General features: G+C 37.4%; 4 protein-coding genes across 14 annotated transcripts; 2 read left to right on the forward strand and 2 right to left on the reverse strand.

Moving 5' to 3' along the window:
• The first annotated feature begins 839 nt into the window (after positions 1–839).
• LOC113705263 (GDSL esterase/lipase At5g08460) lies at positions 840–3625 on the forward strand. Its single transcript, XM_027227059.2, has 5 exons — positions 840–1464; positions 1750–1877; positions 2236–2475; positions 2886–3141; positions 3226–3625. Exons 1-5 carry the CDS (start codon positions 1098–1100, stop codon positions 3459–3461), a joined length of 1227 nt encoding a protein of 408 aa, XP_027082860.1. The 5' UTR covers positions 840–1097; the 3' UTR covers positions 3462–3625.
• Positions 3626–3750: 125 nt separating this feature from the next.
• Positions 3751–6349, reverse strand: LOC113705264 (calcineurin B-like protein 7). Of its 3 annotated transcripts, none has more exons than XM_027227061.2 (8): positions 5546–6000; positions 5379–5461; positions 5185–5244; positions 4951–5059; positions 4800–4852; positions 4636–4716; positions 4436–4548; positions 3751–3992 (listed from the first exon to the last, which is right to left on the reverse strand). In XM_027227061.2, the coding sequence occupies exons 1-8, from the start codon at positions 5619–5621 to the stop codon at positions 3920–3922; spliced, it is 648 nt and encodes a 215-aa protein (XP_027082862.1). In that variant the 5' UTR covers positions 5622–6000; the 3' UTR covers positions 3751–3919. The 3 variants fall into 3 exon arrangements, with proteins under 3 accessions (XP_027082862.1, XP_027082863.1, XP_027082861.1); XM_027227062.2 differs by lacking the exon at positions 3751–3992 and adding an exon at positions 4238–4349 and having other exon boundaries at positions 5014–5059; positions 5546–6349; XM_027227060.2 differs by lacking the exon at positions 3751–3992 and adding an exon at positions 4238–4349 and having other exon boundaries at positions 5546–6340.
• Positions 6350–6691: 342 nt separating this feature from the next.
• LOC113705265 (calcineurin B-like protein 7) lies at positions 6692–11708 on the reverse strand. Of its 2 annotated transcripts, XM_027227064.2 has the most exons (9): positions 11600–11708; positions 10014–10163; positions 9549–9631; positions 9028–9087; positions 8432–8540; positions 8234–8286; positions 7427–7507; positions 7207–7319; positions 6692–6903 (listed from the first exon to the last, which is right to left on the reverse strand). In XM_027227064.2, the coding sequence occupies exons 2-9, from the start codon at positions 10099–10101 to the stop codon at positions 6834–6836; spliced, it is 657 nt and encodes a 218-aa protein (XP_027082865.1). In that variant the 5' UTR covers positions 10102–10163; positions 11600–11708; the 3' UTR covers positions 6692–6833. The 2 variants fall into 2 exon arrangements, with proteins under 2 accessions (XP_027082865.1, XP_071920091.1); XM_072063990.1 differs by lacking the exon at positions 11600–11708 and having other exon boundaries at positions 10014–11409.
• Positions 11709–14115: 2407 nt separating this feature from the next.
• Positions 14116–23967, forward strand: LOC113705283 (uncharacterized protein At4g10930). 8 transcript variants are annotated; one of them, XM_027227082.2, is made up of 15 exons: positions 14116–14287; positions 14387–14469; positions 15313–15398; positions 15850–15940; positions 16168–16217; positions 16351–16420; positions 16989–17098; positions 17557–17622; positions 18080–18639; positions 18742–18825; positions 18968–19082; positions 20199–21432; positions 21522–21596; positions 22349–23416; positions 23608–23967. In XM_027227082.2, the coding sequence occupies exons 2-15, from the start codon at positions 14401–14403 to the stop codon at positions 23824–23826; spliced, it is 3897 nt and encodes a 1298-aa protein (XP_027082883.1). In that variant the 5' UTR covers positions 14116–14287; positions 14387–14400; the 3' UTR covers positions 23827–23967. The 8 variants fall into 8 exon arrangements, with proteins under 8 accessions (XP_027082883.1, XP_071918503.1, XP_027082886.1 ...); XM_027227083.2 differs by having other exon boundaries at positions 14118–14275; XM_072062402.1 differs by lacking the exon at positions 16351–16420.
• The last annotated feature ends 384 nt before the right edge of the window (positions 23968–24351 follow it).

Here is a 24351-nt window from a genome sequence, read left to right on the forward strand (position 1 = left end):
CTGGTGCACTGCTTTAAAAAAAAAAAAAAAGAATCTGTCAGGTGCCGGGCTGACAGAGCCCGGCACCTGATAACACTTACAGCACAAAATTCTGTCGGTTGCCGGGCTGCCAATTTTAAAAAAAAAAAAATTTTTTTAAATTGGAGTGTCAGGTGCCGGGCTGAGACAGCCCGGCACCCATAGATTCATACTTACCCAGTGTCAGATCCGTAGGTAGACGACTTTTTTTTTTTCAAACAATAGTCTAAGGAATAAAAATAGAGTGTAATTTTGAGAAAAATATACTGTAACATTTTTTAAATTTCTACACATATGGCATAAAAAATGCTTTAAATAATTACGCATTCATTCAAACAAAGATAAATAATTATGGCATCAACATAATGGGCACAGCAAGTATATACGATACTGTATATTTTGATCGGTTGTTTCTGAGCTGCTAGTCAGTTTCCACTAGCTCATGCATGCAACCTCATTACCGTTAAGTAGTGCTGGGGCCGGTGCACCGGCAAAATGCTCAGACTTGTGCCAGGCTTGGGGAAAATTTTGGAATTCAAATGATCCTTTTTGGTTAGCGTTAATAGGATACATATACCTTGTTGTCGGTAGAAATTAATGGCATAGTGCATTTTGTTCTATATTGAATGCTGTATCTTTTTGGTGGTCGGCTTAAATTGAAGTTAGAGCTTTAGCACTGCATGTAAAGGAAGAAAGAAAAGAGCTGCAGCTCCATGTTCGAGATGGTGAACATCTCCCAAATACAAGTCTTAAATATCTCATCCGTGTTCTAAACCTGAAATTCTAGTAAAGCATACTTTTGGAGGCAGGAAAGGTGTAAGAAGGAGCCAAAGGTTTATTTAATTAAAAAAAAGGGAAAAAAATGCGAATCAAGGGATATAACGAGGCACCAGAAGAGAGCCTACCGCCAAAAAAAAAAGAAAAAAAAAAAGCAAGTATATAACGAGTTCTTGAAGTCACAAAAATATTACAAGTTCTTTATTATTTGGGATTTGTATAGTTAGTTATAGCTCAACCGCCTCTTTCTTTTACCCGCCAAATTTCACAGAGCACCTCTCCGTCTCGCTCTCAGTTCATTCATGGAGTCAATTCGAGAACTCTGCCGCATTTTGATTCTGATCTTCATTTTCTACCCCACCTCAACGGCGATTACAGCTCAAGGTCTCAACCACAAACACGATGCAAACCCAAATCTGATCAAGATGTTGGACACAATTTCTCCATTTCAACCAAGAAATGTTACTTTTCACCTCCCTCCAGACCCACAGATTTCTCCCACTAAAGTCCCTGCCCTGTTCGTAATTGGCGATTCTTCTGTTGATTGTGGGACCAATAACTTTCTTGGAACATTTGCTCGTGCTGATAGGCTTCCTTACGGGAAAGACTTTGATACACATCAGCCCACTGGACGTTTCTGCAACGGAAGAATCCCTGTTGACTACATTGGTAATTTCCTGTTCATTTTTTCTTGATTTTTGACTTGGGTTTTTAGATGACCCAATGGAGTTCGAGAGGATGGGAATAATGATTATGGGGTGCTTCGTTTTTTATTTTCTTGGAGCTGAGCCGGGCTGATTTAATTTTATTATTATTTTTCCAGTTAATTAGTTTCTTAACTTAGAAGAAAATGAAAAACCGAGTATGTTTCTTGGGCTGTTTCTTCTTCATGGATGATTGTCATTTATATCTGGATCTTTTATTTTGTTTGATTTTGATGGTTAATATCAACAGCATTGCGTCTTGGGTTGCCGTTTGTTCCCAGTTACCTTGGGCAAGGTGGTTCTATTGAGGATATGATGAAAGGAGTGAATTATGCATCTGCTGGTGCTGGGATAATTTTCTCCAGTGGCTCTGAATTGGTAAGATATTTCCGCCTGTAGTTGTTTCTTGGTTTTACACAGATCATACTTGGTTGTAAATTGTTTATTTTATCGGTCAAGAAGTGTCGATAATTAGTCAGCTGTAGTACAAGGACTCGGTTGCTGCAAAAGATGAAAATGATTATATGTCAAGATCCTAGTTAACTTGGCTGTTTATTGAGATGATAGGAAATGATGATTTTGGAGTTTTTCTGCTTTTGATGTTAAAACTGATCAGTTCTATTAGTCCTTTGATGCTTTTGGCACTTCAATAGAATCTGATGATGAAGCATTTGTTACCTGATACGATTACCCTATTTCCCTGCTTGTTACTTTGATTGTGGTCAAATTTATGCAGGGTCAACATATTTCTCTGACACAGCAAATTCAGCAAGTTTATGACACAAACCAACAGTTCATACTGAACATTGGTGAGGATGCAACAGCTGATCTGATGTCAAGATCTATATTTTACATATCGATTGGCAGCAATGACTACATACATTACTATCTTCGTAATGTGTCTAATGTGCAATCTGCGTACCTACCTTGGGGTTTCAACCAGTTCTTAGCAGATACAATGAAGGAGGAAATTAAGGTGATTATTTTGCTTCATCATTTTATGGCCTTGTGTTTACACAGCAACTAAGAAAATATCTCCACAAGAAACATGTCCTCTTCATCTGCAATGCTTCACAAAAACAGAACTTTCTTGGCCCCTGCATCCCTGGGTCCAAAAAATATCAGGAGTTGCCTGCCCCTTTTTGGTTAATTGGTATAGATACTAAAATTCCCTGCAATTCATGTCCTTTAGGAGTATATAGTTGGAATTTTTTTTTTCATTTTGTTTTAAATATACCGTTGTAGTCCCCTGGTAAAATGTTGAGCAAGCATCTCTTTCACAAGGTGTTCAGTTGTAATTGTTCTTTCTTCCCAATTGAGCATTTTCAGTGTGACACATTGCTTAAGCTTTCTTCAGAATTCATCTAAGGTGTAATGTTTGAACAGAATTTGTACACTGCAAACGTCAGAAAAGTGGTTGTGATGGGACTCGCCCCTTTGGGATGTGCTCCTTACTATCTGTGGATGTATGGCAGCAAACATGGGAGGTGTATTGAGAAGATAAATGACATGATAATGGAGTTTAACTATGCTATGAGATACATGGTTGATGAACTAAATCAGGAGCTCATGGACTCCAACATAATCTTCTGTGATGCATTTGAAGCTTCAATGGACATAATCAAGAATCATGACCATTATGGTGAGATCTTATGGTTTCACAATGATCAAATCATTTGAACTGGTAGCATTTTGTCTTATGCCATCACTTTTTGTGCTGTCCCAGGTTTCAATGTTACTGCAAATGCTTGCTGTGGTTTAGGGAAATATAAGGGTTGGATAACATGCCTTACTCCTGAAATGGCATGCAGTAATGCTTCAAATCACATTTGGTGGGACCAATTTCATCCAACAGATGCAGTAAATGCTATTTTGGCTGACAATGTATGGTCCGGTTTGCATACCAATATATGCTACCCCATGAACTTGGAGGACATGATTGCTCAGAAGCAAAATGATTAGACATGGAAGCGCAGCAATTGACAAACTCTCCATGCATTAGACGGGAATTTTGTTTTGCTTCTGAGATCCTGTCAAACGTATTTTGTAGCGTACTTGGTTGATTTTGAAGCAACGTCAAACACCGATGAGGCAGATTTGAGTATAAACTTTTTTGTTTTTCCATTTGATGCCTTGGTGGATATAACATGTGATTTTCCTCTTATAAGCACTTCCTAGCCTCAGTTTGCTTCTTGATTTATCCCTCAATTATATTATCGATCGTACATGCAGAATGGAAAGGCTTTAAATGTTGAACCAAAACACCATCTTAAAAGGTTTCACATCGTACTTAAACTGCAACTTCACGTCAAACTTATTCTACATAAACACTTCATCTGTTCAGTGTTCAAAGGGATGTGTTTTGCCATCCTTTAATTACTCTCTGCATCATTTAACAAGTCTAGTTGGTCATAACATCCTCAAAACGCCTTGGTAATCCCATCTTCCGGCTCAGATTTCAGCACAAAACTAGGAAATGCCGTAGTTATATCCCTGCAAATAGAGGGAGGGGGGAAAAAAAAAGAAGTAATTTGTCTTCCGAAAGGAAAAAACTAGGACAACTAATAATTTTTTATTGGATCAAGTAATCATACCATTTTCAGCAAAATAAGCCTATTTATTCTGTCCAAAGAATTTCGATTGTCCGCAATTTCAAATGCTTTTTAATCTTTCCACCTAGTCAACTATAGACTTAAAGCAATTTGATTGACTAAGTTGAAGCATGGGGAAGAGGTGAATAACCAACAGCATATTTGCCTCTATTATGAATTTAAACTGGTGTGCTCCAAGTCAAACAATCTCCTTGCTTGCATTGAGTGCTGAATAAGTTTGCTTTTCGAGTATTTACACCTTTGAGATGGTAAAATTTTCAAGAGGGCTTAAGCTAGTCCATTCCAGGACTTGACTTTGCAACTGAATGAATAAGAGAGATTTACTTCAGGTATGGAATTGTCATGTTCTTTAGTAAGGATGGATTCCGGGCAGCAAAATCCTTAAATTCTTCCGTGTCAATCTTTCCGTCTCTCTTTGAATCAGCTTCTTCAAATGTCTTCACAAAACCGTACCATATAAGGCAGGGAATACTCGTAAAAAGGTAAAACAGACTCCAGATTTAGAACTTAAATTCTATTTATACCTTGCTGATTATGAGTTCAACAGTATCATCGGACAGCGTCAAATCTGACTCATCTAGGAATGCCAAAATCATCTCCTTGACCTAATATGGAATGAGAGAGGAGCATGCATGACCACTTAAAATGTCTTAAGCTCTGAATTTCACAATGGTAATATTTGACTTACCTCCTCAGTTTCTATAAATCCTGTCTGCCAAATGTCATATAGTCCGAATGCAACTGCATCACAGAAAAAGTTTTAATGCAACCTCAAGCCTGCATAATTTTCTATTTGCATTCGAAATGTACTACTACTTGTAGAGGATGAATTTCCATACAAGCAACTTTTTTGGCTTCAGGTGTGTCGGGGTGAAAGATGCTCAAAGATCGGACAAACTCACCAAAATCTATCACTCCATCATTCTTGTAGTCAAATAAATTGAACATCTGCAGAGGTTGACAGAGATAAAACATCATAATGGCTACAGAGAGATAATAGTTAAGCCTGGGATTTGTGAATAACATTCATTATGCTGTATATTCCATCAACAAACAGCATAAAGCCGGCTTACCCTATCTGCAAAGAATGACTGCTTCTTGCTATTTTGAACCAATCCGAGCTGAAACTCTTCCTGCCAAAGCTAATACTTATGAACAAGTGCTGAAAAGTGGTACTGCGTTTTTTTAGTTGCTGATTGGAACATCAGCAGCAATCTTTTGCAGGAGTAGTAATTATGAAACACGCAAAACAAGTGATAAAACCTACTCTGCTGATAAATCCATCATCAATTATAGAGCTGCTTAATTTCTTGAACAACTTGTACAACAGTTTCACCTCCCTCACAGTAACTGCAGCCATGTGTAGTAAATTTGAAAAAGATGTAATGTGTATAATAACCTCCTAAAAGAGAGGCGGCGTTCTAGCTCACTCACAATGTGTTTCAGATGCAAGAACAGATGGATCTTCATGATATACCTGATGCCGCTGCTTCATACACCAATTTCCCATGTAGAAAGCTACGTGCTTCTATTTTTAGTTACTACAGAGATTCATTAGGACATGTGTGTATCTAAAACCAAGCAGTTCGAACTTTGTGAGCATTAATCTCCAACAACACTGAAGTCAATTATATATGCGAAGAAGTTAGATGTAATGGTGTGAATGGATACCACAGTCCGAAGGAGTTCTCTTTCTAAAAAAATCCACGAAAAATAAAAAAAGGCAACGGTTTATACTCTTTTCCCAAAAAAAAATTGCTCTTCTTGACCGTCTATTTTGAGTGGTCATCCACGTCACTTCTCTCAGGAGTCGCGATTCCTGTCCGAGAAAAGGAAATTGGAACCGCAAAATCTCATCCCACTCCAAATCAAAAGAGCCCTGATTCTGAATTCTGGATAAAAATGGAAAAATCATCGGCTTTTATGAAGTAAGTTTCCATTTTCAAATGGAAAGTTGATTCGAGCGTCAAATCTTTCTCTATTTGGTTTGATCACGCGCGCATGTGCAATGGCCATAAACACTACGTACAAGCACAAAATATCCTATGGCTTTCGTAAATTTGCTTTGGAATCTGGTGCCGTTACTTTTCTAGATGGAACTTGCTAAGAATAGATTTCTTCTGTCAATCCAACCAAATGCTCTCGAACTGATGGCAGATAAGCTAATTTTACTTCACTTTCAATCTGCAAGGAATTTCAACAAGCAACCGGTTTATTCCCTCGATAAGCTCATCATTCTTCTCCCCTGGATGACAAAGATTTTGGAACAACAAATGCAAATGTGGCGTGACATGCAGGATTTCTTGGCAAAACTAAAATATTAAAGATTTTAGACCAGAAGTTGCAAAGGATAGATGTAGGGCGGCCATGCATGGTAACTTATTCATGTAACTTTTCAAGATCTCAGATAATACATTTGAAAGATCTCTGCAACCAAAAGCTTTTGAAAGATCAGATATATTTTTCCATTACGTGGTGCTCTATGAGTTGAGATCAGATAAGAAAGAGCAATAGTAATTAAAAACGCATCATATGCTGATGGTTCAGGAGGATAAAAATGGCAAACTAGCTAACAGAGGATTGATAGTGAATTGACGACTGATTTATATCAGGCTATGTTTTTTAATGTCTGATAGATGGCGTATTAAAACCTGCAAAAAGAAAATGCTTCTCGTTGATTACACCACGAGAATTTGGTACGCTTGGTCGGTTGGTTGTCATTTTAAGAGAAGAGTTCTGAATCTTGAACACGCGTCTTCATCACAAAACTTGGAAATGCCAAAGTTATCTCCCTGCAACAGGGGACTCTGAATTTGAATCTCATACAAGCAACAAGACATGCCGGAGTCACTTGAAAGGAAAAAAAAAAAAAAAAAACACAAGTAATCAGCTAAGACAAGCTCAGATTGCAAAAGGTCATTCCTGGGCATCGGTCAGTTCGTGCCTACTGCAAAAGATGTACTTGCACAACTAGCATTTTCAAAGTTTATCGGTCAGAAGACATGATGATGTTTTTTAAAACTAGCCAACATATTAACCAAGCAACAGTCGTTCCAGATATATGAAGGTAGGTTACCGGAGAAGTGATCACTTACTTTAAATGTGGAAGAGTCATGTTTTTTATGACTGAAGGATGCCTTGCCACCAATTCCTTCCATTCTTCTGGATCAATCCTCCCATCACCTTTTAGATCTGCCTCCATGATTGTCTGTTAAATTTTCAACTCAGACAAGCTCTCATTAATTGATAAGAGGATATAGGAGGACCAGACTACACAACTCTAAAGTTGATGCATCTAACTGTATTTTTCACCACCTTATTTACGATTGCTTCAACGACGTCATCTGGAAGTGTCAATTCTGATTCACGTAGAAGAGCCAATACCATTTCTTTCAACTGCAAAGAATTAAGTTCGGAGATCATTTCTAACTTCATGAGGGAAAAAAAAAAAAACCGTTTGTGTCTACAAAACTCGTAAGCTGAAGCAGCTAAATTAGCAAACCAAATCGTTTGTTTACAGATACTCTAGCAATCACGATGCTATCTCGTTCTTAGCTAGCATAATATTTCTTAACATTATTAGCTTTGCACAATACGCTCCAGATTCTACATTGGACTTGAGACAGTATATGCTTCTAACTTCCTCTTGCTTTGTTTTATGACTAAATTCAAATGTGAATGCAGGAGGGGCACCGTGATCAGATGCAGATGGAGGCCACAAGATGTGCGTTTCTGGTCATTCAGAGAAATCATAAGTTCACGATGCAATAAGTAATTGAAGGATACCCATTTTGGAAAACTCCGTAACTACTGATAAAAGAAAACCTGAGGTAAAATTTTTAGACAGACCACTGGCAGAAGCCAGTTTGATGCGCTGAAAAGAATATATGCTGATTTTAGTTGAAGATGGGAAATGAAAACCTGATAGATCTTATAAGATATGCCAATTTCCAAGCATCAAGATTGATATCCCGGATTCAAGCAGACTTATTCCGAGTAACATACCAAACGAATTGAACAGCACGCATGAGTGAGATGCCACCCTATACCATAGTTAACTCTCAACTCAGCTACATAATAAAACAGCCAAAGAATTGAATAACTGCCAATCTAGGTATGTACCTCATCATGTTCGATATAGCCAGTGCACCTCAAGTCATACAACTTAAAGGAAACTGAAAAGGAATCTCCTTAAGTTAGCTGCAGGAAGTTGCATTGTACCATTTGATGATCGCAAATCTTAAAATATTCAAATATTTCAACTAGGCCATGAGGTACAGCAGAATAAATATTTCTAGAATCACCAACTGTATTCCTTACAAGCAATTTTGTCTGCCTCTGGTGCTCTTGGGTGAAAGATGCTTAAAGAACGAACAAATTCTCCAAATTCAATAACTCCATTATGCTTAAGATCAAACAAATCAAACAACTGCAATTGTGAGAGAACACGGAACAGAGTTTTGTTAGCTTTTGGAGGATGAGGGACAAGCATGCTTGATAAGGGTAATAGAAAGAGTTCATAGCAAAGCATCAGCACAGAAAAAAAAAGGACATTTTCTATGAAAATACTGATTAGATGAAGTCAGGGCCAGAAAATTATTTCATAATCTTAAGTTCATCCCGGCTTCTGACCTTTGCTGCCATTAATTGAGAGACAAAACTTTGAACCATTATAATGTTTCTTTAGAGAACATACCACATTTTCCATCTAAATCTGAATTTGAATTTGGCAGTATAGTAATTTTAGATCATACGCTATTGTTTTGCTTTATTTTTTTTCTGCAACGCTGATGAACATAAATGGTGCAGCAATCCTTTCTTGAGAAACTTTACCATGCCCTCAGTTAGCAATAATTTCCAAAAAAAAAAAAAAAGGGCAATCGTTTGATGAATAAGAATAAGACCAAATCACAAACCCTGTCTGCAAAGAATGTATGCTTATTGCTGCTATCAAGAAGAGCAAGCTGAAAATCTTCCTGCAAGAAAGCACAAAGTAGAGTTACAAACGATGCACAAAGCAAAGTTGGTGGAAATAGATGCATGCAAGAAGGTTTTGATCCCTCTGATGAAAAAGCACTCAGCCTACCGTATTGATGAAAAAACAACTCAATACGGGAGGATGAGGAAACCAGATATTGACGTTCATGATCCTTCTATATGATACTGTTTCAAAGTTCAACCCTAATAACTCAAGATATCTCCAGTGAAAAAGTTGGGAGACAAATTTTGTGGATTAGTCTGAAGTTTGTCTCTTCTTACAATTACGGAAGACAGAAAAAGAGAAAGATATTGGAGTCATGTTCTTAAAGAAACAGAAATAACAAGACATATGGGCAGTTAATGTCTTGGATATGGACTAATGTGCATGTTAACATCATTAAAGGACAGAACTGGTGAGATTTGATATCATGCACCTTCAGAAAGTTTGACGTAGTACCTTGTGAAGAAGACCATCATCAGTGATGGAGCTGCTTAGTTTCTCATACAGAGTATAGAGAGCGTCTACTTCATTCACGGTAACTGTCAAATGAAATTGAGCCATTACGACTTAGAATTTTTCACTAGATTAACCGGTCAACTGGACACAAAAAATGAAACATAAAACATCATCTAGGACAGAAAGCTCTAGAAGAAGGTTATATCAAATTGTTATGGATTAAAGATTACTATTGAAAAGAGTAATATACCACTGACAGTTCACTCTTCTGAAATGGCCTTTGTGACTTTATTAAAAGCCAGTTCAACTGTCCTTGCATTACAATTTAGACAACCAGCACTACACTTTCTATGCAAGTGCATCAACTTATTTGCAGTTGAAAATCAAAGATGATAGGTGATCAAGGCCTAGTTATATTGCAGTTCCACGAAAGATAATTGAACACTGTTGCATATATCCACTCACAAGATGTCTCAGAAGCAAGTATAGAATGCTCCTCAAGAGTTGGACGTCCAGCTCTCTTCAAGCAAAAGCAGCTTGCCATGGAATTCATATTCCTGTAGCAAGTTTGTATACCTGCCCCCGAAACTCAATTGCGTTTGTTAAGAACTGCACCTGCCGTAAGAGTAAAAGAGGCAAACTAAGTCCAGCAAATCAAGACGCTTTCATCATAGGAATAGCGAAATAAAATTTGCAAGAGTTGGGGAGTGGTCGGACTTTAGACTGAGGTTTAGTAGCAGCTGTTGTCAATGGTCATGGGCAGAGTTACTCTGTCGGAAAGACAGCAGAGTGAATTTAATAGTTCAATTAGCAATTTCCGTCCTAGTAAACGCAGCTAAATCAAAAGGTTTAACTGTGTATCCGCATTGTGTTTTAAGTCAAAAAACACTGCTCTTCAGAACATGAACATAGCATCTTTAAATGAATCAAAAGTGGTATTTTTTGCCAGGCAAGCAACTAATATCAATAGGCAACCAATCATGTTTGATGACTTATTTGTCCGTCACAGAATTTGACAAATGTCCAGCCGACCAAGAACAACTCAATTTCCTTTAGCTGGCTAGCTGAACCACTAGAGTGAATCTTAGGATTCTACTGAATTCATCATAGTAAATCCATGCAGCACCATCCTACTCAAGATTAGCATCGTAAAAAATATCAATAAGAGAACAGCATCAATATGCAACTGAAATTCAACATCCATCTATTTTTTGGGGAAATACAGTTTACTTAACCTCATTTTTCTGTTTAAGAAAACAAAGTGAACAATTCGCTTCGTGTTTCAGGAATTTCTTGAGTACTGACCAAAACCCCAATGGTAGACGAGGAAGCCAATAACAATAAAATTAACAAGGATGGTCAGGATGCTGGTTGAAATGATAACGAGAAAACAATTATAAATTGTCATGCAAGTCCTCATTATCGGATATCACTTAGCTCCGCGGTGCATAGAGTTGAGACCTGAAAGCGCAGCTACCAAAAACACTTTATGTTTTCATTGTACTAAATAGAATATACAGCACCGATAAACTCAGGCGACCTTCTGAGATCGGAACAGAGATAACCGTTCCAATACCAATCTATGTCAAATATACAGAATTTGGTTTTATTCTTTAAAAGACCACTTGGGATTGGTGGCTTTTGGCATGGACCGCCCTGGGATGGTTGCGAGTTCTTAAACATTTCTCCAGGTAACACCGCAACTGATTGAAACAGGAAGACGCAGAAACAATATGAGAAAATAAGTCAAAACAAAAGCACTTTTCAACTTTTCCACTCTAATGCGGCAGAGTCTAATGCAGCAACTTTTCAACTTGCTAACATATAGCGCACAATAGTGATGAAGAAAAACATCCACAAAAAGCACTTGGGGACCAGGAATCCCACAAGTCGACAAGCAACATCGTACAAACTCTTTTTGGCATATGTTATATGGAGTTGTAGAAGGATTGTAAAAAATATGGAAACTTAGACAATTACCAGATGTTAACCATATATAATTAGGAGTTGGAATGAAGGAAATAAAAAAACGTAGAAACTCGTGACTTCACCTGTAATTTATTAGTACTATATGCTTCTTTGCTCTTTAGCTGGTGTAGGCTAGCTACATCAAACCGAGTTCATCTTCAGAGTGCTAATCTCTCTCTTTAAATGGTGTATTCCTCTTCTTTCAGTTTTCGGGCTTCTGTTTTATTTGTTCTCGTAGTCTTGTGACAATGCCGGGTCGCAACCGGACCACATTTATTTAGTTGCATTATGCATGGACTGAGCTAATAGTCTAATGCATGCTGCTATCAAGAAATGAATATTTGTCTACATTATTAGTACTACTGTTCTAACGTGTGTGTCAGCAGATCCGGAGAAGATGGTTGACATTTTGTTATCCCGCAAACGCAATGAGGACTAGTAAGAGTCACATTAGCCTTGCACTCGAAAACCATAGTTTAATAGCTGTGCCAAATAAAAACTCAAAGATCAAATCACTGCCATTAGCTTATGACCTAATTTTAAATGGCGTAAGACTCAGCACAACTAGAGAAGGTGCAGTAGTGTTCAATAGAGTAATCAGAAGATGAGACTTGAGAGACCATTCTAGAGAGAGAATGACTTAAAAAGTAACAGGACTATTCTGGCTCGTTAGTTAATTCACGAGTCATAAGGGCAAATCCAAATCAGACCACCTAACTCAAGAAAATTTGGTACAGAAGAAAACAAGGATTAACCTTCTTCTATACACTGACATGACAGTGTATATATTTTCATCATTAGATGCATGATACATAATTCATATTTGAATTTGAAACCCAAATTTTACGTACGTGTGTCATGCATCCAACCGTGATAGTACATACACTGTCAGTCAGTGTATATAAGATTTATTCAGAAAAGAAAACAATGGTCATTTAGAACTATTACACTGCTAGCAAGGCACCTTCTAAGTTCTATCCCCTCCACGGGTCCTGCCTCTTCTGTCCACGCTTTAGGTCAGAAGAGTGCACTTTCTGGATTCACTACAGTTCAGCAGCGACCCTTGCCCAAACAAGAAATTTAAAATTCATGGCCAACTCACCTAAACGAGTTGATTTATGAACATTACTACATTGACAATTAATTTTGCATCAATCTGTTGGTAGATAGCAAAAGGACATTTGTGTTTCTGCTATTGGTGATGTTCGAATTTACGCAGCAGGAGAGAAGTAACAGAATACCAATACATCACCGTCCACAATGTGAGAATTGCAGAGAAGCTTCGCCAGTTGTGACCTTCCCAACCGAGACGCGGTCCGTTTGAGCCTTGAGGTGAACGACACCTTAGTCACCCATTTATTTTATTTAATTATTTTGCTACGAATAATATAAATATTTTCTAGTTTCTTTGGTAAAAATTGTGATGTTTGTCCAATCCTGTGGTCTTTGGATTAATAAAATAAGCAAGAAGACGCGCACAAAGTCATGAGATAGCTTTTTTTTTTTTTTTTTTTTTTTAATTTTCTTCCCCAGTAGCAGGACATACAAAATTCTTCCAAGTACAACACACTACTGTTATTTATGTCCACTTTACACTCCTTGTTTGTGCGCACACAAACCACACTAATAACAAAAAATAAAGAGCAAATGGTAAAAAACAAAAAAAAAATCGCTCAATTATTTAAAATTATATCGTTTGGTCATTAAACCTTTTTTTTTTGTTTTCTTTTTGGCAAAAGTCATCAAAGTCATTTCTTTGAATTCCGGTACTAAAATAGCTGAAAATGCATCCATGTGACCAGTCCACTTTTAGATTCTCAGAGACTAAAATGTCTCACAGTCTTTGATACATATTACTAGAAACAAAGATTGAGGGCTTTTTGAATTTTCAAACTTCACTTATTCTCTTCAGATTTTGACCCATTTTTTCCGAGCACGGTTAAAGATTACAATCGTAATATGAGAAGATCCTTAATCTCTTTTCAAATTTCTTTTTTTTGTTTTTTGTTTTTAGTATAAGTGAGAGATCTCACATCAAATCTGAGACTTTTTATTTATACTGTTTTTTTCTTTATCATTCAATTCATCCCTTTTCGAAAAGATTGTGAGATATTTTTGGTGTTAAAAACCTAAGCGTATTATTTGTATAATTTCATTTTCAACTATTTTAACACTAGAATTCGACAAAATGATCAAAAAAGATACACTATTACGAGTTTAGTGACCTTGTCGGCTAAAGAAAATATTTGGTGACCGGACGGTGCAATCTTACATAATTGAGTGATTTTTTCGGCATTTTTACTAAAAAATAAACGAAGGAAATGGAGGAGGGCTCGTCGAGCGGTGGCAATGGCATTATCAACTCTGACCGGAATATACAAGGAAAGGGCCGGAAGCGGTGTTTCCACGACCAAATTGAGGCCCCTACACATCTTCAAGGCAGCTATTTTTTCATCTTGGGCCATCGCCAATAAATTGGCTTCTTTCCGCAGCACTCATTATATGGGCTTGAGTACAGGCCCTAAAATGCTAAACAGGACTGGTAGCTTGGACCCATTGCTAGCCACTTTGCAAGAACCATGTACGATACTAAACGAAGACAATGGGGGCCTGTGAGTCCCCCTTTCTCGGCCCCCTTTCTCTCTCTCCCTCTCAGATGATCTTGCCTTTTTTTCTTTTTTCTTTCCCCATTATTATTATTATTCTCCGTTAATCTTTGGGCACATTACAGCTTCAACTGCTATTCACTGCTAGAACTGGTAAAGTCCTAGGTACGAGGCGATCATAAATTGCGTTTCAATTTTACATTGGTTAATTCATTTTCTTCACTCCAAAAGTCGCATCTTTTTTTTTCTGGGGTTAAATTTCAGGTCTATACGAAGCTATGGATGTGGAATTGGTTACAGAAGGAACATCGGATGATGAAGGCTATAGAATTGATGAAAATAATGAGGTCATTTTTCTTTCTAATTCATTTTCATCACCAGAGGCAGTAAAATTGGTTACACGGTTTAGTTCTTCTTACTGTTCAGACCCTAAAAAAATTGATCTCGGGAGTAAAACTTTAATAATCTAGTTTACTTGCTTAGCTTACGGTTTAGTGCTAATTGTTAGAGTAAGTTATTGCTATGAAGAGCAATTCATAGGATTGTAACTCCTGTATTCTAAGCTTGGTTTGATTTCTTATCAAGCTTGAAATTTGCATTCCTGACTGGTGTGATTGTTGGCTTGATTATAACAAGCCCTGGGTGGAATGAGCTTTTATCAACCCAAGCTCGAATCAAGCTCGAGTAGCTTAATTGTTGTTGTTTGTATATATCACATTCTATACTTACCAAGGTGAGCTTTAGAAACCAAGAAACATTAAGTTGTTTTCATGCTGGGTTTGATTATTCGATGAGCCAATTCTTAATGATCTCTATTAATCTGAACTTGAGTTGCGTAACAAGTGACTTCGTTTTGATTCAACCCCATGCGGCGTCTTCCCAGTATCTTGTAGATGAACTATGACCATGAAATTCAAATACTGCCATAGAAGTCAGATACAGATTTTCGGGGAGTGCCCTAAATTTCAGTTTATTCTCCAAAATGTTCCAAAAAAATTGATTCATTTTCTCTGGCTTCCTTCTGTTTTCAACTCTGATTTTTGATGATTGTGTTTAGTTTTTCATTTTTTTTAATCATAATATAAGTTTCTATGTGTTGTGACATTGACAAGATAAGCAATTTTTGATAAATTTGCTGAAGAATGGTGAATGTGTGTTATTGTGCCTCTAATGGGCTTCTTTCTTTTCAGGTATATATGAATTTTGACGGTGAAAGATGTGGTATTTGTATGGATATTGTCATTGACAGAGGAGTTCTTGATTGTTGTCAGCACTGGTATGTGTTTGATCACTCTATATAGCACTAAACTTTTTTGTATTTCTGGTGGTGAGGGTGGGCAAGGATTGGCTGAGGTGGGGGCCCTTGGTGGTATTTGTCACTCAGTTGTTTTACTGGTCTTATGTCTATTCAGAAGAGACTAGTATCCTTTTGCTGGTGTACTAAATACATATCCATACTCCTGCAATATTGTCATGAATATTGGCTCAATATGTTTAACTTTCTGATTTATGTTTTCATAGTCCTTAGTGACTCTGACATGTATATCTTATGGTAGTCAGCCTATGGTAATTTTTAGACATCAAACATTCGTATTCTGGTTAATGTGATTAGTTAAGATGCAATTTAGTGGAACTATATCTCCTGATTCTGTTACTAGTTTTGAAGTTAATCCAGCTTGTCTGGATCACATGTAAATTATGACCTGAGCTTATGATTCAAATTTCAGGTTCTGTTTTACATGCATTGACAACTGGGCTACAATCACAAATCTATGCCCGCTTTGCCAGAATGAATTTCAATTGATCACATGTGTGCCTGTGAGTAACAAAAATGTTAGACGGTTCTTGGTTATTGCTTCTATGACCACCTTTTAGTTGATTTTCATACTATATTCTGGCCAAAACCCTATTTACTCTGGATAATGCTTATTCATTCTCTTGGTCCTTGTGCTGTAATTTCTTGGAGAATTGTCATAGAGCCTGTTAAAAAAGCTCTTGAAGAAATTTTTAAAGAAGCTGCTGATGCATGATTCTTAATTGTGAAGGTATATGATACTATTGGTAGCAACAAGACTGATGAGGATTCATATTCCAGGTAGTTTTATTTTCTAGATGCTCTCAGTATTCTATAGTGTGTGCTACTATTTCATCGAATGAAAGTGCTACAGTTGTTTTTGTCAATTAGGTGTCTCAGACATTGTAATTTGTATTTTGTCTGGTCTGTGCAGGGATGATGATTGGTGCATTGAAGGAAAGAATAACACTCTTTCTTTTCCATCATATTATATTGATGAAAATGTAAGGCAATGAAGTCATCTAGTGGTTCATGGAATTGTGATTTTAATGCCATCAATGGTCTACCAACTTTCAGAAATCATTAACTTTGTACCTTATCTATTAGAGAAAGGTCTAGATGAAGATACACACATCTGGCATTGTGAATTTAGTAATTGATTTTAGCTTATTTGATAACATGAGAAGATTGCTTCAACATTGAGTTTATAATGACTATGTCATGATTCAGGATCTGCCACATACTGCATCTTCCTATGGGTCTTTCGAAAAATAGTTATGATGATGAAACAAAGCATATGCCTATTGAAGAAATATGATTTTGAAGAACACTATTTAAATATGTGCAGGATAGTCACTTCTTCATTTGGTGTGAAGAATGAAGTTTTAGGATGTGCTGCATTACTGCTCTTTTGCTGAATTATTTCTTTGGGAAATACATGGAAAGTATAACTATATTTAGTATATTTGGCCAGATCCTCATACTTTTTGCTTTTTATTACCTGGTTGGCGTTCAGTTTTGTGCAAGTCTTTTTATGACCAGGAAATTGCCATGCACTTTGTCATCTTGTAGGCAGTTGTCTGTTTGGATGGTGATGGCTGCAAAATTCGAAGTAGATCTGCAGCAATGGAAGCAGATTCAAACCTTGACACATCAATTGCTTGTGATTCATGTGATATATGGTATGTAGAATATGCTTTGTCAAGCCTAATCATTTTGTACACAGGTTGAATCCTTGTATCTTAATGAATTTTAAGTTCTCTGGGGACTATCTACGTGAACAATGAATTGCTAGCTTACATAATAACATCTAAGAAATGGAAACTAGATGCTTTAAGTCACATGAAATGGCCACTTTCTGAATGAAAGTTAAAAGGCATTGACTGGAACTACTTTCTTTAGCATTAGCATATTGGGTCCTGCCAGGCTGCCACATGATTGTTGGCTATGGTGCTAGATGTGCAATTGTGACAATAAATGGCCCTGAAGTGTACCAGTTGAGAAGTTTCAGGGAAAAGTGTGAATTTGTTGTAATAGATGTTGTCTGATACTTTTGACATAGAAATTCTTCTGTGTCTGATGATCTTTGAAATTTTTTCTGTTCTTGTTTTCCTAATTGCTTATTGTGTGCATTAATCAGGTACCACGCCTTCTGTGTTGGATTTGATCCCGAAGGTGCATGTGAGAATTCATGGCTCTGCCCAAGGTAGTTAACTGGGAATTGGATGTCACATTTATTAGTACCATTGCATTTGCCAAAATCAAAAGCCACTGCATGGTATTGGGGCACAAGATTACTTTTCTGTTTTAAGACCTCTTTTTTTTTAATGTTAATTCTTTTGCAGCAATAAGTTACAAAATGAGGCAAAATAAGTTACTGTTATAACCCGTTTTGGGAAATTCTGGCTGTATTACTAACAATTGAAAGTGAGTCCTGGTTACAATTTCTTGCTAATATCTGTTGAACAATAAGAAAGTTTCAACCCAATAAAAATTGTATATCTCTTCACTTATGATACACGCTTTCCTTGTTTGGGTTAGTTAATCTTGATTGATCTATCTTTCCAGCTCAGTTACTTTCATTTTGGTTATCTATTTCAGTTGACTTTTCATTAAGGTTCTTTCTTTTGCTTTCTTTGAACTAATTTTTGTAGCTGATACAGGTGTCTAGTTGATCAACTGCCTAAAAAATTAGATGGTGTTCTAGTACCCAGGTTAGGCAACCAGCATGAGCCAGAAAATGCAAGAAGTGGGGGCTCCGGTGAAGCAGCTTTTTCTGGAAAGGTGTCAGTATCTGTTGCTGATGCTGGTGAGACAGCTGTTGTTGTCTCTGTTGTTGAGGGAAGCCGAAGGGCTGAAGAACCAGGTGGAGAACATTCAACATTGGACTTCACAACCGACACAAAAGCTGATGCTTCCTTGTCAAGTAATGTTGCATTTGCTCCTCAATGTGGAGACCTATCCAGTGAAAGGCTTGGCTTTGTACCAAAGTCTGAGTCAGAGGAACTAAAACTCTCCTTGTCAGGGGATATTTGTTTCAGTTCACAATTTCCTTCCATTGATTTGACTGTTAAAGCTGATAAGGAAGAAACAGGAGAACAAAAACTTGTCAATAAGCTTGGAATGTCTTCAACAAAATGTTCTTCCATTCTTCTTGAGGATAAAATGGCTAAATCTGGTTTAGACCTTCATCTGGGTTTATCAGTAAACTCATCCTCAACTGGTAATTGGTGTTCATAGTTTTTTCGTTTTCAAGATCTTCCTAACATTCTCCAATAAAGATGTTGCAATTTTTTATTTACTTGCCTTTCTTATATGGAAATAGTTGACATGATAAATAATACATCCATGGATGATCATGAGCTTGGGTTGGTTTACCAGAAAAGCAGCTCAGGACATCTCTTATCAGGTACAAGAAGGATGAAGTTTAAATCTTTCGTTGTGGTTTATACTTCAGTTTGGAGCATAATTACCAAATTAGCGTGGCTAAGCTTTTGTGCAACTCTTTCTTATGTGGCTTGCTTATGGCCTTTTCACTTGAATGCTTCCAGCTGATGGAATGGTGCCTCATGAAGAGGTGATACTTACAGTAGGCAGGATGATGCCTGATAAAAATGATGATACTACTCTAGTTAGTGGTGAAAAGAGAAAGCACAAAGATACTGGGTAATATTTCTTTTCGTAATTTGTGCTATTACTGGAACTCTGAATACTAATGTTTGGACGCTTTTTGTTTTATGTGGAAAAACTGTCTTTTGTGGGTGACAACTGACAAGTATTGGCATAGGCAAGATTGCTTCTAAGTCTTGGACTGCATCTCATATGCCTGCCTGGTACTTTAAGTGCTGCAGTGCTCAAGTAATGTGCTGTTTGAAAAGACCCTACGTTTTACTTATGAAGAAGCCTCCAAAGCAATGATAGATCCATGAAGTGATCAAGTTTTACATAGTAACTTGTGCTTAGAGTTGATAGTAACTTGTGCTTGGAGTTGATTACCTTATGAAATGAACATGTGAATCTTTTGACAAAATATCGGTCCATTCGTACACTGCATGTTAGTGTCAGAGAGTAGGTTTAGTACAAATAGCTCAAATTAGAGCTTCTTTGATTCTCATCAGATAAGTATATTTCTCAAATACTATAGATATAGTAGATAAAGTGTATTACCATTCTTAATCTTCTGTACAAGTTCTCAGATCTCTAAGAGTTTGATTTATGTTTAGTCACTGGTTTGATGGATTCTAGTGACTTGATAAATCTGTAGTCCAAGATTGAGAGTCATGGTTAGGCAATAATTGTATATTGTCTTGGATTCATCTATCTTGGAAACTGGCTTTTTCCTTAACTTTACCCTTCTGTGGGATAGCTGGAAATTACCGAAGGGAATCTCATGGGAGAAAGTCCATATTATGAGTGGGGGATTTACAACCAGCTGAAGTGTCGAGTATCCAAAATTTAATCTAGTGTTGAGTAGCCAAATGTAATCTAGGAAATAAAATACTTATCTTTTTAGGATGACAAATGGAATTGGAAAGATAGCTTTGATTAGATCTACATTTATAGTCCTGTGAGACTTCCGGTGCTGATTTTGATATCAATTGTATGTGTGTGAACTGAGAGAAGGTAAAGTTCCCGTATGAGCTTGCTATGTGCTTCATGTTTGAAAACTTCTGTCAATGTAATGTATTATCTTACAACATGTGAAACCAAATTTCCTTTTGAGGTTTTCTTTATATTTTAACTGTTTATCTTGTTTCTCATAATGATCCTAATGGTTTGCAGAAGTCTGGATGATGGAGAATGCAAGGCTGAAATTGATGCTAATGCTCCTCTCAAGAAAGTCAAAGTTGAGGCTATTGAGGGAACTAAGTTGACTCCTTTGAAAGACCCTGTTCCATATGATTCTAGACAGTTTTCAAGTACAACAAATATTGAGAATAGTGAACCAACTTGTGCGTCGGAAAAGAAAAATGTTAGTGATGTTATAATGGATATAGTTCAGGAGACAGGTCGTAGACGTCCAAAGCCGTTAGCACATGCCAATTCTAGTAACATATCATCTAGAAAAAGGGAAAAATCAGAAAATGCAGCAGGTTTGAGAGTGAAAAAGATCATGAGGAGAACTGATGAGGATGCAGATTCGTCCGTACTGGTTCAGAAGCTGAGAAAAGAAATCAGGGAAGCTGTTCGGAATAAATCCTCTAAAGAAATTGGAGAAAGTCTTTTTGATCCAAAACTCCTGGCTGCTTTTAGGGCTGCTGTGTCAGGATCGGTGGCAGAAACTAAGAAGCCTCCTCTAGATTTGAAGGCAAAGAAGGCATTATTGCAGAAGGGGAAGGTACGTGAAAATTTAACCAAGAAAATATATGGGATGGGGGGAAGACGAAGACGTGCATGGACTCGAGATTGTGAAGTTGAGTTTTGGAAACATCGCTGCTCAAACATATCAAGGCCTGAAAAAATTCAAACCTTAAAATCTGTTCTTGACGTCCTGCGAAATGATACTGTTAACAAGGAAATCAAGCATCATAAAGAAGGCGAGGCAAGTTCGATTCTTTCAAGATTGTATTTAGCGGATACTTCTATTTTCCCAAGGAAGCATAACATCAGGCCTGTCTCAGCCTCCAAAGGTGATGCAGTTGAAAAAAATCAGGAGCAGAATACTCCTGAAAAACTTGAAGTCAATCCAATGAAACACGAGGTTTCAAAGAAACCAGTTGTTTCTGTAATTTCAGACAGCAATGGGACCAAGAAGGGTGCCTCAGGCGTTAAGGCTGAAGCTGCTTCAACTAAATCGTGTCCAAACAATCGCACAGAGAGGCCATCCACCTCCAAATTAGGTGGCTCAAAGGTAGCTTCTGAGCAGGAAATCACTAGTGCAACTGGTAGCATGAAGACTGATAAGAGGAAATGGGCTTTAGAAGTTCTTGCTAGAAAAACAGCTGTAACACCTACTACTGGGGTGCAAGAAAAGGAAGAGGACAGTGTCATGCTTAAAGGAAATTTCCCTTTATTAGTATGTGATACTTCCATTTATGTTACAAATATCTCCTCTCTTTTCACTTGGGGAGCTAAAACATGTTTTTCCTTTACTGAATTGAGCAGGCTCAGCTACCGAAAGATATGCGACCAAGTTTGGCACCCATTCGCCACAATAAAATCCCTATAGCAGTCAGGCAGGTAAACAGTGTGTGTTGTTTTCTAGCCTTCTTTTCAGAGACTTAACCCGAGAAATTAGTGCAAAAAACGAATAAAAAATTGCTATTAGCATTACTTGGTCATCAAAAAATAAGATGTATTTGATAATTATTTGAGTTGACTGCTGACGTGTAGCATCTTTTGAGCCAGAAATATCTGGTTTTTGCAATACTAGCTCCAAAATTTTACTAGAATTGCTATTGTATGATATGGCTAATGAAACCAATTTAATGCTTGAAATGCAATTGCAATCCTCATTCTCGTGACTGTTAGGACTTTCAGGCTGCTAGTTTTGCATATCAACATCTTTATGCTCTTCTGGGATTTCTCACCTCTGCTACAGATTTTAGTCTGGCTTCCTGCACCTTCAACTATAATTCTTCTGTCTTTACTGCAATTAAACTTACTGCCCTACTAGTTTTGCTAATTTTTGCATTGCTATTACAAGTTTTGTAGGAACTTCAACCTCACTGAAAACTAATGTAGATACACAGCATGGATTTGCTGAAAGCATAATCAGTTAATCTCCTTTCATCTAAAAGTATTTCCAAGCTTTTGAAAAGCCTTAAGACCTTTATATGTGATAATATGTATAATGATCAGTACCATAACCCATGTTTTCCTGTTTGGCATGCTTAAGAATCTCGATTCCTGGAATTCTGATTTCCTGAAATGTAATAGTTGAAAGCTGTCAATTCAAGGTCTTGATGGTTTGCATAAAAATTATTGCACAGGCTCAACTTTACCGCCTTTTGGAGCACTTTTTGAGGAAAGCAAATCTATCCATTATACGCAGAACTGCAGAAACGGAGTTGGCAGTTGCTGATGCTATTAATATTGAAAAGGAGGTTGCTGATAAGTCAAACAGCAAGCTGGTTTACGTAAATTTGTGTTCACAGGAGTTATCACGTAGATCTGATAACATGAACTTGAGTAGAGATGCAGAAACAAGTCCTCCGACTTCAGGAGTTTCTAGTGATGGAGAAAAAGTAACCAATGATTCCAATCTTGAGGTTAACGAAGCACTGAAAACTGCTGGGCTTTTGTCTGATACACCTCCAAATAGTCCATCTAAACCAGTGGAGGAAATTAAGGAGGATGCTGGCTTCTTGAATAAGAGCGAATCTGATGGCCCAGACAATGTATTCGAAATGGATTCTCAACCAGAACTTGATATTTATGGTGATTTTGATTATGATTTGGAAGATGATTACTTTGTTGGTGCAAGTGCTCTAAAGATTTCTAAGCTACAGCAAGAGGTGTCAAAAATGAAAGTTCTTTTTTCCACTCTTAACCCCGATGCATCAAATGGCTCCCAAGATATATGTGATCATGAAGGATCAGCTGGTGTTGGACCTACAATGGCTTCCTCTGGTCATGAATTCCTTACAGATGCTGGGAATTCAACTGTCGATGGTAGGGCAAATGATAACCAACCACAGAACACCAGAGTTGATGAAGTATATGGGGAGCTTTCTCTTGCTGAATGTGAGGAATTGTATGGCCCGGACAAAGAACCACTGATTGAAAAGTATCCAGAGACAGCACTAGTCAAACCATGCGAACTGGTAGCCGGTAAAGAGATTGTGATGGAAAATGGATGTCATGGATCCAGTGAAATGGCAAAGACATCTGAATCCAAGAGTGGGAATTTAGCAGTTAGCGAAGCTCACCAGGGCAGTGTCGGATCAGTAAATTCACCTAGTCATTCCCAAAATACTGAAAAGGTGCAAAGGAAGGAAAAGATGTCTACTGTGGACTCCAACAAGCTATCAGACAGCCGTAATTTTGTATCAAAGAAGGTACTAGTCACTAATGCATTTGTTTGGTGGATTTTCAATAGCTCCACTCGATTAAAAAGTAAAAACACGAAAAGGCTGTTCTGTCACCATTTTACTGTGTGCATAGTGGCACTCTACTCTTTAACTGCTTCACCGGTTATGTCCATCCATGTTTTATTTTCTGATAAATCCACTTATATATTTCTACACAGGTTGAAGCATATATCAAAGAGCATATCCGGCCATTGTGCAAGAGCGGTGTTATCACTGTTGAACAATACAGATGGGCTGTAGGAAAAACAACTGAGAAAGTTATGAAATATCACTCAAAAGAACAAAATGCAAATTTTCTCATCAAGGAAGGGGAGAAAGTGAAGAAACTTGCTGAGCAGTATGTCGAAGCTGCCCAGCAAACAGCAAAAGCTCAGTAGGCAGCCATCAGACTGTTTGCTGGTCCACCAATTTTGTATGGTCATGTAAAGAGGCTTCTTAATATGCAGAGCCAACGGGCTTTCAATATACGGCAATTGTAGATATGCAATTCGATATTCATGAATCCTTTTGCCACTGAACCATGGAATTTATCAAACCTTAAATCTGGCATAGCACCGGAACAGACCCATAAATGATCTCCCAATTAGTCTTGCTAACGCACGGAATTCCCTTTATCTAACTCAGCTCGAAACCTTTCTAATTTAAGGGGGAAAAAAGGACAAAGATTAGCTGAATGTGAAGTCATAGAAAAGTAAACTAATCACACAGAAATAGAACAAAGGAACTCTGCAAGTTTGTCCAAAATTTTGAGTGGAGGAGATTTTTTTTGAAAAATTTTTGACTGGGCAAGTTTTGTAAAGGATTCCTATGCAATTTGTAGAACGAGCTTTCTGCACCCTCACATTCTGCTTGATGGCGCTTTTCACCATGGGAGAGGATATACTGGAACCTTAAAGGCTTGA

Source organism: Coffea arabica, chromosome 8c, assembly GCF_036785885.1.
Source record: "Coffea arabica cultivar ET-39 chromosome 8c, Coffea Arabica ET-39 HiFi, whole genome shotgun sequence".
Classification (NCBI taxonomy): Eukaryota; Viridiplantae; Streptophyta; class Magnoliopsida; order Gentianales; family Rubiaceae; genus Coffea; species Coffea arabica.